Source organism: Danio rerio, chromosome 23 (assembly GCF_049306965.1).
Source record: "Danio rerio strain Tuebingen ecotype United States chromosome 23, GRCz12tu, whole genome shotgun sequence".
NCBI lineage: Eukaryota > Metazoa > Chordata > Actinopteri > Cypriniformes > Danionidae > Danio > Danio rerio.
In genome coordinates this window covers 29,008,197-29,022,140 of record NC_133198.1, presented here as the reverse complement: position 1 = coordinate 29,022,140, position 13,944 = coordinate 29,008,197, and the positions used below count along the sequence as shown (strand labels likewise).

General features: G+C 36.0%; 1 protein-coding gene across 1 annotated transcript; it reads left to right on the top strand.

The window, feature by feature from the left end:
* The first annotated feature begins 424 nt into the window (after positions 1-424).
* On the top strand, positions 425-13,936 carry gdi1 (GDP dissociation inhibitor 1). The gene is made up of 11 exons (NM_001020608.2): positions 425-699; positions 1,970-2,077; positions 2,943-3,042; positions 3,158-3,292; positions 3,368-3,566; positions 8,121-8,252; positions 8,339-8,438; positions 9,401-9,572; positions 9,924-10,068; positions 10,905-10,959; positions 12,219-13,936. Exons 1-11 carry the CDS (start codon positions 655-657, stop codon positions 12,369-12,371), a joined length of 1,344 nt encoding a protein of 447 aa, NP_001018444.2. The 5' UTR covers positions 425-654; the 3' UTR covers positions 12,372-13,936.
* Positions 13,937-13,944: the final 8 nt, after the last annotated feature.

Here is a 13,944-nt window from a genome sequence, read left to right as displayed (position 1 = left end):
CTCAGTCAGTCATATGATCACACATCACTCATTTTAACCTATTTTATTACTTACAACGACGAGAATATTCATTTAACAAGAATCTGCACTAAAACAGCGCTCATTTATCATCATCACTTTAATTCACGCATTATTGATGATAGGGGCTTCATTCAGTGTCGCTGGCGGAGGGATATCTGGTGCTGTGACTGCGCCCTGTGCCATTCAGATGTAGGATGGGGAAATGAAAGTGCCACCGAGTGTTATCCAAATACATTCATTAAGACTACACGGGATGTAAATTATCGTTAATAGTTTTGAAGGATCTGCCTTTATGGCCACTTAGTAATTGTCAGTGAATGACATTCATAAAAACTTCGATCATTTTCGTTTTGGGAAACGCGCTATATTATTTGGCGCATGTGTCCGCACCGCTGGAGCTCGTGCCGCGGTCAGGGCCATCTTTGGTTGTTCTCGCCGGTCGCACCACAGTCAGTGATCATTTGTGATACGTATCAAATTGTTTGAGCGATAACGGTTTGCAGAGAGTTTGCTTTAGTCGCTGATAGGACAGCTGACTGGTTCTGAATAAATATTTTGTTGTATCAACACCGGCTCGCGTATTTTTTTGCAGCGGAAATTTGACTAAAGACGGGAGATCCACTGTAATACAACATGGATGAGGAATATGATGTTATCGTATTGGGCACCGGACTCACAGTGAGTAACGCATTCAGGTCACTCGTTTGCCTTGGAAACAGATGCAGATTTTGTCCACGAAAACTCGCATGCATGTGCTGGTTATAGAGATGTGACCGTACGAATAGATGCTTTGCGATAGATTGAACCCGAGGGCCTATTGCTGACGCATCCTTTGGACCAGTACTGTATATGTGTGTGAAGTGAGGCAGCATTTCTAGCAATTTCTGCGTGTAAACGAGCTCAATCCATCCCAAATTCATCTGCCCTCGAATATTCAAAGCCATTAAGGCTGCATCATTATAGTGACATGAAAGCGGTTATTAAAAAGTAATGACTGATTCTCCCCTCAGTGTCTGGTTCTAAGGAGTGGCATCAGGTATCCCGTTTGCTCGAGCGTCGAAATAGCGAAAATGCATTAGTTTATTACAGATGTTTCGGCTTTTGTGGTATGCCAAAGCAGCGACGAATATGCATTATGCTTAACTGGTGTTAGTTCATTGTTGGCTTTTATGTCATGCGGTTTGTTCTGGATTTTAAGTGTATATTTTTGCTTTTCTTATATTCTGTAATGCCAAATTTAACATATGTTCGAATTTGACACTGGATAGATACCTAAAATAAGCATGCTTAATAATAGAATTAGAAGTGTTTTCATCAAAATGTTCCTTTATTTTCCTCATGGATAGCGGCTGAGCTGGGCTGCGGCTCGTAATGTGGGCTGGGTGTAGCGTTGTTCGATTCATGAGTCGGATCTTTTGTGACTCAATCAGAGCGGGGATTCGCCCACCGACTCGTCTTTAGCTGATAGACATTTTATAAATACTTAAATGTGAAATTAAACACATGAAAAAATGCGTTTACAACGTGACTACATTATATTTTAACAAGCATTTGTTTTCAGCTCTCATTTTGCAAATGTGTAATTTAGCATAGTTATGATATAATTTATTAATTTATTATTCCATGGCTGCAATAAGCAGAACTAGAACCGAAAATTACAAGGAGCAGCCTTGTTAATAACTCTAAAGAGCATGAAATTGACCACGCTATGTTGTCAGAATGACGTAGACGAATCATGAAGCGTAGAACGCTTCTTTAAAGAGAGAGCTGTTCAAATGAACCGAATCTCAAAAATGACTCGGACTTTCCATCACTAGTTGGGTGGGGTAACTCGCATCCCAGTGTTCAACACGGAAGTCAAGGCTAAGGATACCCGCTGCCATGTCAATAGAAATGGAAACATATATTATATCAGATTATTTCAACCTAATCATGTTTATCTGTGTAGGAATGTATTCTCTCGGGGATCATGTCTGTGAACGGGAAGAAAGTATTGCATATGGACAGAAATCCATACTACGGGGGTGAAAGTTCCTCCATCACACCCCTGGAGGAGGTGAGGATGCTTCACAGTCACTGCAGACACTAATCCAATCTCCTGTCTGCTTCATAGTGCACTTACAATAACCAGAGTTAGGTAAAAACGATAAGCTATGCATTTTAACATGTTATTATTTTGATATTTATAGTAATATAAATACAAAATATGAATAAAATAAGATACTTAACGGAAAAATATTCAAACAAATTTGATGTTCATTTATATTTTAGATATGTCTTTAACTCTGCTTCATATTGCACGTATTAACTATAATTTAGTTGTTGAATAAAATTAAATGAGCAATGCATTTTAACATCAGTCATTTCAATAATTTTTTTTAATAAAACAATTTAAAAGGAATTTTGAAAACAAATGAATAGAGATTATCTCCCAAAACCCTATCATCTAATGTTTGTATTTTTATCTTATTTTTTTACATTATTCTTGTTTTTTGCATTTGCATGCATGGTTGCTTTATTATTAAATATGCATATATTAACTATAATTGTTCTGCCCAAGAGTTAATGTTCATATAAACATTGCAATGCTTTTTAATATCTATTAATACTTATGTAAATGCTTTATAATGTTTAATATTTATATAAATGTATAAAATCACTTTTATTTTTAGACATACAATTACAAAATGCCTGCTTGTTAGCAGATAAAAAATATATATATTACTAAGGAATCAGTTAATTTCTTAGTTATAAATCAGTTAATTTATGAAAGAAACATCTATTAATACTGTACTATTACTATAAATTTCACTTTTAAAAATCCCTTTAAAGAGTTTTCTCTTAAAATATTATCTGATTGTCACTCATTGATTTATGCTTACTTTTGATGCACACACTCATATTTCATGTTTTTCTCTCAGCTCTATAAGAGATTTGGGATTTCAGACAGCCCTCCAGAGTCAATGGGCCGGGGAAGAGACTGGAATGTGGACCTTATTCCTAAATTCTTAATGGCCAATGGTAAAAATGCTTAAGTAACTCAACTGACAAGACTGTATTTATTAGACTGAGGTCTTTTATTCATGCAGCTCTTTAATTTTCATAATATTTTTTTGTCATTGTTATCTCCCTTAAGGTCAGTTAGTTAAGATGCTTCTATACACTGAAGTGACCCGATATCTCGACTTCAAAGTGGTCGAGGGAAGCTTCGTTTATAAAGGAGGAAAAATCTACAAAGTGCCCTCAACTGAGACAGAGGCACTGGCTTCAAGTAAGTACAAAGAACATGTAGGATTGTTTTTGTTAATAAAATCGTCATTTAACTTACCCGTAACATGTTGCTCAGACCTTATGGGAATGTTCGAGAAGAGACGTTTCCGGAAGTTCCTCGTTTTTGTGGCCAACTTTGATGAGAACGACCCCAAGACCTTTGAGGGTGTCGATCCCAAACTCACAACAATGGGAGAGGTGTACAAAAAGTTTGACTTAGGACAAGACGTCATCGACTTCACAGGACATGCCCTGGCCCTCTACAGGACAGACGAGTAAGTGTCGCTAGTGTTAAAAAACTCGGTCAAACTTTACAATAAGGTTCATTAGTTAATAGGGGTGTCACGATTTCGATTTTTAATCGAAATCGATTGAAATTTATGCTCAATGTCTATTATCAAATCAAAAAATAGAATCGTCGATGCTGCCACGCCCCCATGTCACATCAGCTTGGCTTGCCAAGCGGAAAAAACAGGCTTGTTGAAGTGCTTGTTAAACTGCAGAAGCAGGAGACCCGTCGACAGAACTTAAACCCTCTCCTCTTTCAATGAAGTCGCCGGTGTTTAAGCATTTTGGATTTCCAGTGAGTTATGTTGACAACGTTCGTGTTGTCGACAAAAAAACACAGTTTTGCAAGCTGTGCTATGTACGTATTACGTATGGTTGGTCCAGTAGACAACACCGGCATTGCGGTCCTCCGCCCGCCCCCGTTGCAAATCCGCTCGCGAAAAGTACACACTCAGGCCCTGTTTACAATGTCTTTGTTTTTAAATGGCATTTTAGAACGACAACGATTTGACATCCACAGTGGCGTGTAGCATTTCTCAGCCCTCCTTCCTCTCTACCTCTGAAAATGCACATCACGTGACCACACAGACACAGACGCACACAGCCATGCGCTCGAGACAGCAGGTCCAGGCAGTCAGAGGACTGCTTCAATCTTTTACTCACTTGTACTTTGTCATTTTAGCGAACACCTTAGATACTGTTGGCTGGTTCCTGTTGGTTGTGCGTCTTTTTTACAGACGCCATTATAACGACACAGATCACTGCCTATTCACGAGTCCCGCAGAAAAAGTGATTGACAGGTGGTAATTATGTGTGTATCTTGCCTTTATTCATTTACTGTATGATTTGTTTATGGGTAAAACAAAGACCATGCAGGTCAGGTAGTTTAAACGGTAGGCTACAAATAATTAATTGGTCATTAATTAATTAATTATTCATAATCGAAAATCGAATCAAATCGTGCCTTTAGAATCGAAAATGTAATCGAATCGAGGATTTGGAGGATCGTGACACCCTTATTAGTTAATGTTAATCAGTGCATTTACTAACATGAACAAACTATGAACAATACTTTTACTACTGTATTTGTTCATGTTAGTTAACGTTAGTTAATGAAAATACAGTAGTTTATTGTTAGTTCATGTTAACTCATGGTGCAATAGCTGATGTTAACAAGCATGGACTTGGATGTAAATAATGCATTAGTAAATGTTTAATTAAAATTAATAAATGCTGTACATGTGTTGTTTGTGATTAGTTCATGTTAGTAAATGCAGTAACTAATGAACCTTATTGTAAAGTGTTACCAAAAACTCAGTATTGTGTAAAAGATATCAGAGTCTTATCATTGGTTCCAAGTGTTCAAGGGATAATTCGCCCAAAAATGAAAATTTACAAATGTTTTGAAATCTTTATGAGTTTCTTTCTTCTGTTAAACACTACATAAGATAATTTGAAGAAAGCTGAAAAGCAGTAACCATTGACATCCATAGTAGAAAAAACAAATGGAAGTCAATGATCAAACATGTTCAGCTTTCTTCAAATGATCTTCTTTTCTGATCGACAGAAGAAAGAGATTTAACCATGTTTGGAACAAGTGAATGATGGCAGAATATTGATGACAGATGATAATTTTAGGTGAACTATCACTTTAAGGCAAGTAATGTATTTGACTTCATAGATTTCAATTTCAATACCTTTCATTGTCACAAGGTAACTTTAATTAAAGGGCAGTCATTTTATCCTACAAAGGCAAATGACCTTAACCTCAGTAGAGTGTGGAACTGAGAAAAAAAATACTTTTAACTATTTTGTTGTCTAGTCAAATGAATTATAGTTAGAACACTGGAAATCTCACAATTACGCTCAATTCACACGGGGCTTCAGTGTCAGCGCTTGACTGGGGGTGTGTCTGAAGTTGGAGCTGACACGGTCATCATAGCAGCCTCAGCCAATGAAATTAGTCCCCATTCAGCTACTGTCTGAGCTGGGATATTTGCATAAAGTGATCTGATTGGCTGACGCTTCCATTGTCGATTGAAAAGTTGAGAAATTCCCAACTTCTGTAGGGAGCAATGCCACTGAAGCAGCACAGACAGATCCACAATTCAGTTCGGCAACACTTGATGTCACCCAATCAAAATGAATAGGAACCATTGACGCTGATGCCCCATTTCAATGGGGTGTTATAGAAAAAGAGTTGAAGTCAGATTTATTAACCCTCCTGAGTTATTAGTCCCAATGTATATATTTTTGCCCCATTTTTATTAACAGAAAGAAGCTTTTTTTCAACACATTTCTGAACATCAAAGTTTTAATGACTAATTTGTAATAACTGATTTCTTTTATCTTTACCATGATGCCAGTGCATAATAATTTACTAAATATTTTTAAGATACTACTATTCAGCTTAAATTAACATTTAAAGGCTTGACTAGTTTAATTAGGTTAACTGGGCAGATTAGGCAAATCATTGTACAATGATGGTTTGTTCTGTAGTTGATCAACTTAAGGATGATCAACTTAATTGTTGCTTAAGGTGGCTAATAATTATGAGTTCAACTGCATATCTTGAGATAAAGAAGGTCCACATTCAATTCAGTTCAATTCACTTTTATTTGTATAGCGCTTTTACAATGTAGATTGTGTCAAAGCAGCTTCACATAAAAGGTCATAGTAAATTGGTAGTTCAGTTTTTAGTGTTTAAGTTCAGTTCAGCTCAGTTTAGTGTGGTTTAATGATCACTACTGAGGGTCTCGACACTGGAGAGCAATCCATCGATGCGCAGCTTTACAGATCCCAAACCATGCAAGCTAGTGACAACAGCAAGATACATGATAAAGGATGTCCACTATCTCACTACAATATCAGTAACTTATCTTCAGTCAAAGGTACAGTACTTGCACAGCAGCATTGATTCCCAGGGACATTTACTTTACAAGTGTTACGGCAGTTTTTATAATTTCTTTATTAATTGTATCTGTGCTGGCAGCTGTAAATTCAACCAATGACTTCAATCTATCAGAATACTGCTATTAACATGATGTTACCCATAAATCATTACCAACAAACTATAAATAAATGGAACATTTAAAAAATGAATGCAAATCCTTCAAGGAGGATTTAAAGAGCACAGAGTTCGGTCAGAGTGTGCACACTCAGCAAAACTCTGACACTTTGAGAGCTGACTAAACTAAACCCAGCTGACCATTGCATTTAACAGTGCAACAGAAATGTGTGTGATTGCTTCTGAGGTTCATTGCTGCTGCTGCAAAAAAGAAGAGAAAAAAAACGTGTACAAAATATTTAATTGGTTTTCTGATTTGAATCATGCTTTGATTGTGCAGAGGCATTCTTTGTCCCCTTATATGAATTTGTGCGGTTTTGTTATTCATTTTTGGCACAAGCCTCTTGAATGTTCAATTTTGAAAACTTCACAACAGTATCTTCAGGGATCATTTACTTAAAATCAGTTTTTCTGCTATACATTGGGCCAGAAATCTTCACTTTAATGTTAGGTACACCAAATTATACAGTTTTATTCCCATCTAAAACAAAATATATGCAATGTTTTAATGTGTTACTTATAAACTGATGAAAAAGAAAAAGGATATGCCAAAAAAAATCAGATTCCTGATCTGAAAGCATGCAAATGAAGACATTTAATTAGCCTAACTCATCTAAAACAGAACATTTGTTAATATATTGTTGCATAAATTACACTGTGTTTATGGTACTTTGTTACTTATACCCTGATTAAAAACGTGATTCAGGCTTTAGTCTGGAAATGTATGCAAATGAAAACATATTTAATTAGAAAATGCCACATTTCCATGTCTGAACATGACATTTCTGAAATGATGTACAATTATGTTAATGTACAGTGATTAGTAAGGTGTCATCTAACTCACATTGGTATATAAGGTGCATTTTATCATTTCATGGTAACACTTTATTTTGATGGTCCATCATTTAACTGACTATAAGAAACTTTGTAAGTACATGTCAACTTACCCTAACAGTTTGCTTATAATCTAAGGAGAATTAGTTGGCATGTAGAAGCAATGTATCTTAAATTCAACAAAAGGACCATCAAGATAAAGTGCCCCATTTTATTAATAAATATTATAAAATAGGCTAACAAGTGGCTCTAAATAAGTTTGAAAATGTGCATTTTCTTAAATTGATCAGTATTCAGAGCAGAAAAGGGATGACAAATATACAAAATAAACAGAAACTATAGTGCCATTTACTGTAAGCTTAAACAAATCCACATAGAGTGAAGCTGAAACTAGTGGTGTGTGAGAAAAGCGCTATACAAACATTCAGCACAAACATCTCATTGGCACCAGCGCACATTTTGCTTGCTTTACATTAACTAAATTATACGAGTGCATTTGGAATGGTAGTCAGAGCACATTTCAGATGTGAAAAAACACTTGCATTTAGAAAATATAGTTAAAAATGTATCCCATTTATCTGCAGTATCTGTTCTCTTTTGCAAGTAAGTGATATTGAATTCTTTTTTTCGTTGGTGATAGTTACCTTGAGCAGCCGTGTCTGGAGACCATCAACAGGATTAAACTGTACAGTGAATCTCTGGCACGTTACGGGAAGAGCCCATACCTGTACCCCCTGTACGGACTGGGGGAACTGCCTCAAGGGTTCGCCAGGTCCGTCCATCTCCCCACACAAACATCCTCAAGTAATCATAAGCATCATTGTTAAGTGTGAGTTACAATATGGTATATTCCAACAGGTTAAGTGCAATTTATGGAGGAACCTACATGCTGAATAAACCAGTGGATGAGATCGTGATGGAGGGAGGACATGTGGTGGGAGTGAAATCAGAGGGACAGGTGCGTTTTTTATTATTATTTTTAAGTGGGAAGGATTTACTTTATACTGTAAAGATGCATGCACACCAATATAGATTGCTGGCTGAAAGAAATAGTTAAAAAGATGACAATGGAAAAGATAACCCATATATTACGAAATATTCATTTAGGGATCTTTTCAATTGAGTTGGAAATGTGTTGGTTGATGAATAAGAAGGGTCATTATGCATATTAATGTAAAATACTGAAAAGTCGTATTTTGTTGTTGGTTTATTTTAATTTTATTTATTCCCTTCTTTCATTTTTGTTCTTTCTCTGTAGTATTGATGTCCAAATGTGTAAGTGTAAAGTTAATATATAAAGCCATTATTGCAAATATTTAATAATATACAGTGCATCCAGAAAGTATTCATAGTCCTTCACTTTTTCCAACCTGATAGAGCTAGAGAGGGCCAAAATTCCTAAAGACAGGTGTGCCAAGCTTGTGGCATCATATTCAAAAAGACTTGAGGTTGTAATTGTTGCCAAAGGTGCATCAACAAAGTATTGAGCAAAGGGTATGAATACTTATGTACATGTGACTTTTCAGGTTTTTTATTTTTAATAAATTTGCAACAATTTCAAAAAATCTTTTTTCACATTGTCATCATGGGCTATTGTGTGTAGAATTTTGAGGAAATAAATGAATTTAATCCATTTTGGAATAAGGCTGTAACATAAAAATGTGAAAAAATACGAAGCACTTTGAACACTTTCCGGATGCACTGTATAATCTATAAAAATATATATTAAAAAAACTGTAGGAAGGATTTAATTTCTTTAATTTTTAAGATGCATACTTTGATTTTTAATTTTACAAATTGACAATGCATGTATTTAGTTTTGAAAGGTTTAAGGCAGAATTTCAGTTTTAAAATTCATTGACAATATATCAGAGTAAATTGAGATCTCAATCATCTGTTTTTATAATTTTTTTCTCTAAGGTTGCCCGCTGCAAACAGCTCATCTGTGACCCGAGCTACATCCCAGAGCGTGTGCACAAAGTCGGCCAGGTGGTCCGGGTCATCTGCGTCCTCAGCCATCCCATCAAAAACACTAATGATGCCAATTCCTGCCAGATCATCATCCCTCAGAACCAGGTTAACCGCAAATCAGGTTAGTATAAATATATATATATATATATATATAGTATAAATCAGTGGTCTCAACTCTTGGAGGGTAGCAGCTCTGCACAGTTTAGCTTCAAACACCACACCTGCTTAATAGCCTTTAGTAGTCTTAAACACCTTGATTAGTTGGATCAACTGTGTGTGTTTTGGAGCAAAACAGTGCAGAGCTGCAGCCCTGCAGGAATCTAGTTTGAGACCTATGCTATAAATGCATTCCAGCATGTGTGCTCCAGATCAGGCCACTAGTCGCCACTAGAGGGGGCTGCTTCCTTAAAAATAAGCAAAATGTGTGTGATGAAAAGGTCATGCTTGTTTTGTTGTTGTGGTTTGTCTTCAGATATCTACGTTTGCATGATCTCCTATGCCCATAATGTGGCAGCTCAGGGGAAATACATTGCCATTGTAAGCACTACGGTGGAAACCTCGGATCCTGAAGCGGAAATCGAACCTGCTCTGGAGCTCCTTGAGCCCATTGACCAGAAGTCAGTTTAATTATTATTATTATTATGTTGTATTATATTATTATTATTTGTTTTTTATAGCTTGTGTTTTATTGAAAGACTTGGTGCTCATATTCAGTTAATGTGCACAATTACAGTTAAAGTCAGAATTACTCGACCCCCCACCTCCACCCCCCCTTTTTATTTTATTTTCCCAAATATTTGTTTAACAGAGATTTTTTCAAGACATTTCTAAACATAATAGTTTTATTAACTCATTTCTAATAACTGATTTATTTTATCATTGCCATGATGGCAGTAAATAATATTTGACTTGATATTTTTCAAGACACTTCTATACAGCTTAAAGTGACATTTAAAGGCTTCACTAGGTTGATTAGGTTAACTAGACAGGTTAGAGTAATTAGGCAAGTTATTGTATAATGAAGGTTTATTCTGTAGACTATCGAAACTAAATATAGCTTAAATTGGCTAATAATTTATCCTTAAAATGGTTTTTAAAAAATGAAAAACTGCTTTTATTCTAGCCGAAATAACACAAATAAGACTTTTTCTAGAAGAAAAAATTTTATCAGACAATACTGTGAAAATTTCCTTGCTCTGTTAAACATCGTTTGGGAAATATTTAAAAAAGAAAAAAAAAAAATTCAAAGAGGGCTAATAATTCTGACTTCAACTATATGTGAATAATGTTGCTTTGATCCAACAGGTTTGTAAATCGAAGTAAATAGATGTTTAACAAAGGTTACACGCCTTTTCAGGAAAATGTGACTATTACATATTAGTTTATTAAAAACAAGATATATCACACTACTCAAAAGCATAAATCCAATTTTATTATTTTGTTTTGTTTACAGGTTTGTGGCCATCAGTGACATGTATGAACCTACAGACGATGGTACAGAAAGCCAGGTCAGTCTTAGTTAATTCAATATTATTTTTATATATGATTGAAGGATTTATTATTTTATCAAAAAAAAAAGGAAATTCATCAATTTTTTTTTTATTTTAAATGAGAAAATAATGGTTTAAGTATACATGTATAGAGTTTTATAGTAAGACTTTTACATAAATCTAAATGGCTCCTCTTTTCATCTCAAACTAAAACTTCACTCAATGAGAATCAGTTGATCAGATAAAACATGGTTTTAGTTTAATACATCATTATAACTTTTCTAAAATGAATTTTGAATGCATTATTATGAGGGTTTAATTTCTATTCTCTATGATGTTTTTTTAGCAAATACATTACCTATGTTTTAGGAACAACAAATAATAACTTCTAGTTGATCATTTGGTGTCAGAAGTGGCTTATATGAAAGGCAAAAGGCCTCTAGATTACGCTGATTTTACCTAAATAAAATATGATCATGCCTTGATTTTTAATAATTTAATAAGGACAGTGAAGTCTGACTTTACTTAGACAAAAGTCTTGTCAATAATGTACAGTATAGAATATAAAGTCATAGTGCAGTGGAAAAATAATTAATATTGTGTTTGACTTCCAAGAGCTTGGATGACTGCATCCATACATCCTCAATGATTCAAATAACTTATTAATAAAGTCATCTGGAATGGCAAAGAAAGTGCTCTTGCAGGACTCCCAGAGTTCATCAAGATTCTTTGGATTCATCTTCAATGCCTCCTCCATTACCCCAGACATGCTCAATAATGTTCATATCTGGTGACTGGGCTGGCCAATCCTGGAGCATCTTGACCTTCTTTGCTTTCAGGGACTTTGTTATCCTGCTGAATAATTTGCCCCCTCCTCTGATTTGTAATGTAATGGGCAGCACAAAGGTCATGATACTGCAGGCTGATGATGTTGTCATCCACTCTGCAGATCTCTTGCACGCCCCCATACTGAATGTAACCCCAAACCATGATTTTTTCTTCACCAAACTTGACTGATTTCTCTGAAAATCTTGGGTCCATACAGGTTCCAATAGGTCTCTGCCAATAGGCAGTATTTGTGATGATTGAGATGCAGTTCAACAGATGATTCATCAGAAAACCTCCTGACACTTTTCCAAATGACCAACTAGAAGTCAAGTTATTATTTGTTTCTCTTACAACTGGGATCGATGATAAGACTTTTGTCAGGTAGTGTTTGTGCATTTTATTTCCATTTCAATCAAGAATCTAATTTGTTTTGTCCGTCATCCTTCCAGGTATTTGCATCGCGGTCCTACGACGCCACCACTCACTTCGAAACAACCTGCAACGACATCAAGGACATCTACAAGCGCATGACAGGCAGTGACTTCGACTTTGAGAACATGAAGCGTAAACAGAACGACGTCTTCGGCGAGGACGAGCAGTGAGAGGTGGAGAAATGAGGGAGGAGTGGAGAGCCAATGCAGAGATGAGACAGGCTGAACGTGATTTACTGAGGTGACACAAAACAAAATCCACGACGCTGTAAATCTCTTTCAACCGGCCTCATCTATCCATCCCAGCGTGCTCTTCGCTCGTTGTCTCCACACTCCTCCGGTGTTCCTATTCAGATGCATACAGTTCAGCACACAGACACACAAAAGCTCTATCGCTCACATTCCACTACAAAGTCTGCACTACAAAGTGGGCTCACACCAACATGCTATTTTAGATCCTCACACAAGCAGTATGCATTGTTTGTGCAAAATATCCTGTTGAAGTGAAACACGCGTCTTTCCGTTCTCTGAATATCGTCTTTGACTGAAGCCCGTACATGTGAACGATTCCTCCGATATGGATGAAGACCGAAAATGATTTTTCAAGTATCCCCAATCGTCCTCAGACTGTTAGTTTAGCGTAGTGTTTCTCAACCATGTTCCTGTAGGACCACCAGCTCTGCCAATTTTCCACGTCTTCTTAACCAAACACACCTAATTTAGTTTATCAGGTCATTAGCAGAGATTTAAAGACCTGTAATGGGTGTGACAGGTAAAGAAGACATCCAAAATATGCAGTGTTGGTGGTCCTCCAGAAACGTGGTTGAGGAACACTGGTTAGCGCACTGTTTCCCAGCTTCATGCGAACTGCAGCCTTCCTGTACTTTGGGAAAGTGTCATATATAGATTATTAAAACACTAAATCCGAGAAAGGATGATACTATTAAACAATTATGAAGTCAAAAACTGAACTGACAGTCTCATATCATTACATTTCCATTCCTAAACTTATTTAATTCTTTATTATTATTATTATTTTGGACAACTAAATTGAATGAGATGTATAAAATGCAGTATAGAAGTGAATCGTAAGCCATTACCTTGTAATTAACATTTGTGCTAATAAAAAATAAACACTGAAAGGCCTGACAGTTTCAACATTCCTCATCCTCCTGCTATTATTATTATTATTATTTGTGGTAAAATAAAAAAAAAAAATGATACAAACAATGGATATCAAATGCTAATATGTGAAAAAAATCCATTTGTTTGTTTCTGGGAAAATAGTCTTAAGAACGTGGAAGCAGTTTTCTCTCCCACAGCTTCCATAGTCAATAATAATGTGAATTTAATGAATATCAGATCTTTCGGGATTTAATAGTAGCCATATCCGATGCTATTCTGGCTTTTCCATACACAGTTTCAGTTGTGATGAACACTATTCCTCTCCCTGTTTGCTGTAAAGATCCTCACTGCATCATGCAATCAAACCGCGTCTTTGATTTACATTTTAACAGCGGCTGACACATTTACACTCGGTCAGTAGAAACCACTAGACAAACGTAGGATAAGTCATATTCACCTGTAGCTCTACTCATGCTCATGTTTGATGATTTGCCATTGATAGTTCTAGGAAACACTAGCAGATGATCATGGTGTGCTGTTTGAACGCTCACTGTACAGCTTCCAGTGTAGAATATACAAGCATTGTCATGTTGTTTTTCCGCCTTTGCTAAGAAAAAGA

Coding starts and splice junctions, on each gene's coding strand:
- gdi1 (NM_001020608.2), top strand. CDS start 655: ATGGATGAGGAATATGATGTTATCGTATTGGGCACCGGACTCACA. Junction 8,439..9,400: donor GAGTGAAATCAGAGGGACAG/GTGCGTTTTTTA, acceptor TTTTTCTCTAAG/GTTGCCCGCTGCAAACAGCT. Junction 10,069..10,904: donor CTTGAGCCCATTGACCAGAA/GTCAGTTTAATT, acceptor TTTTGTTTACAG/GTTTGTGGCCATCAGTGACA.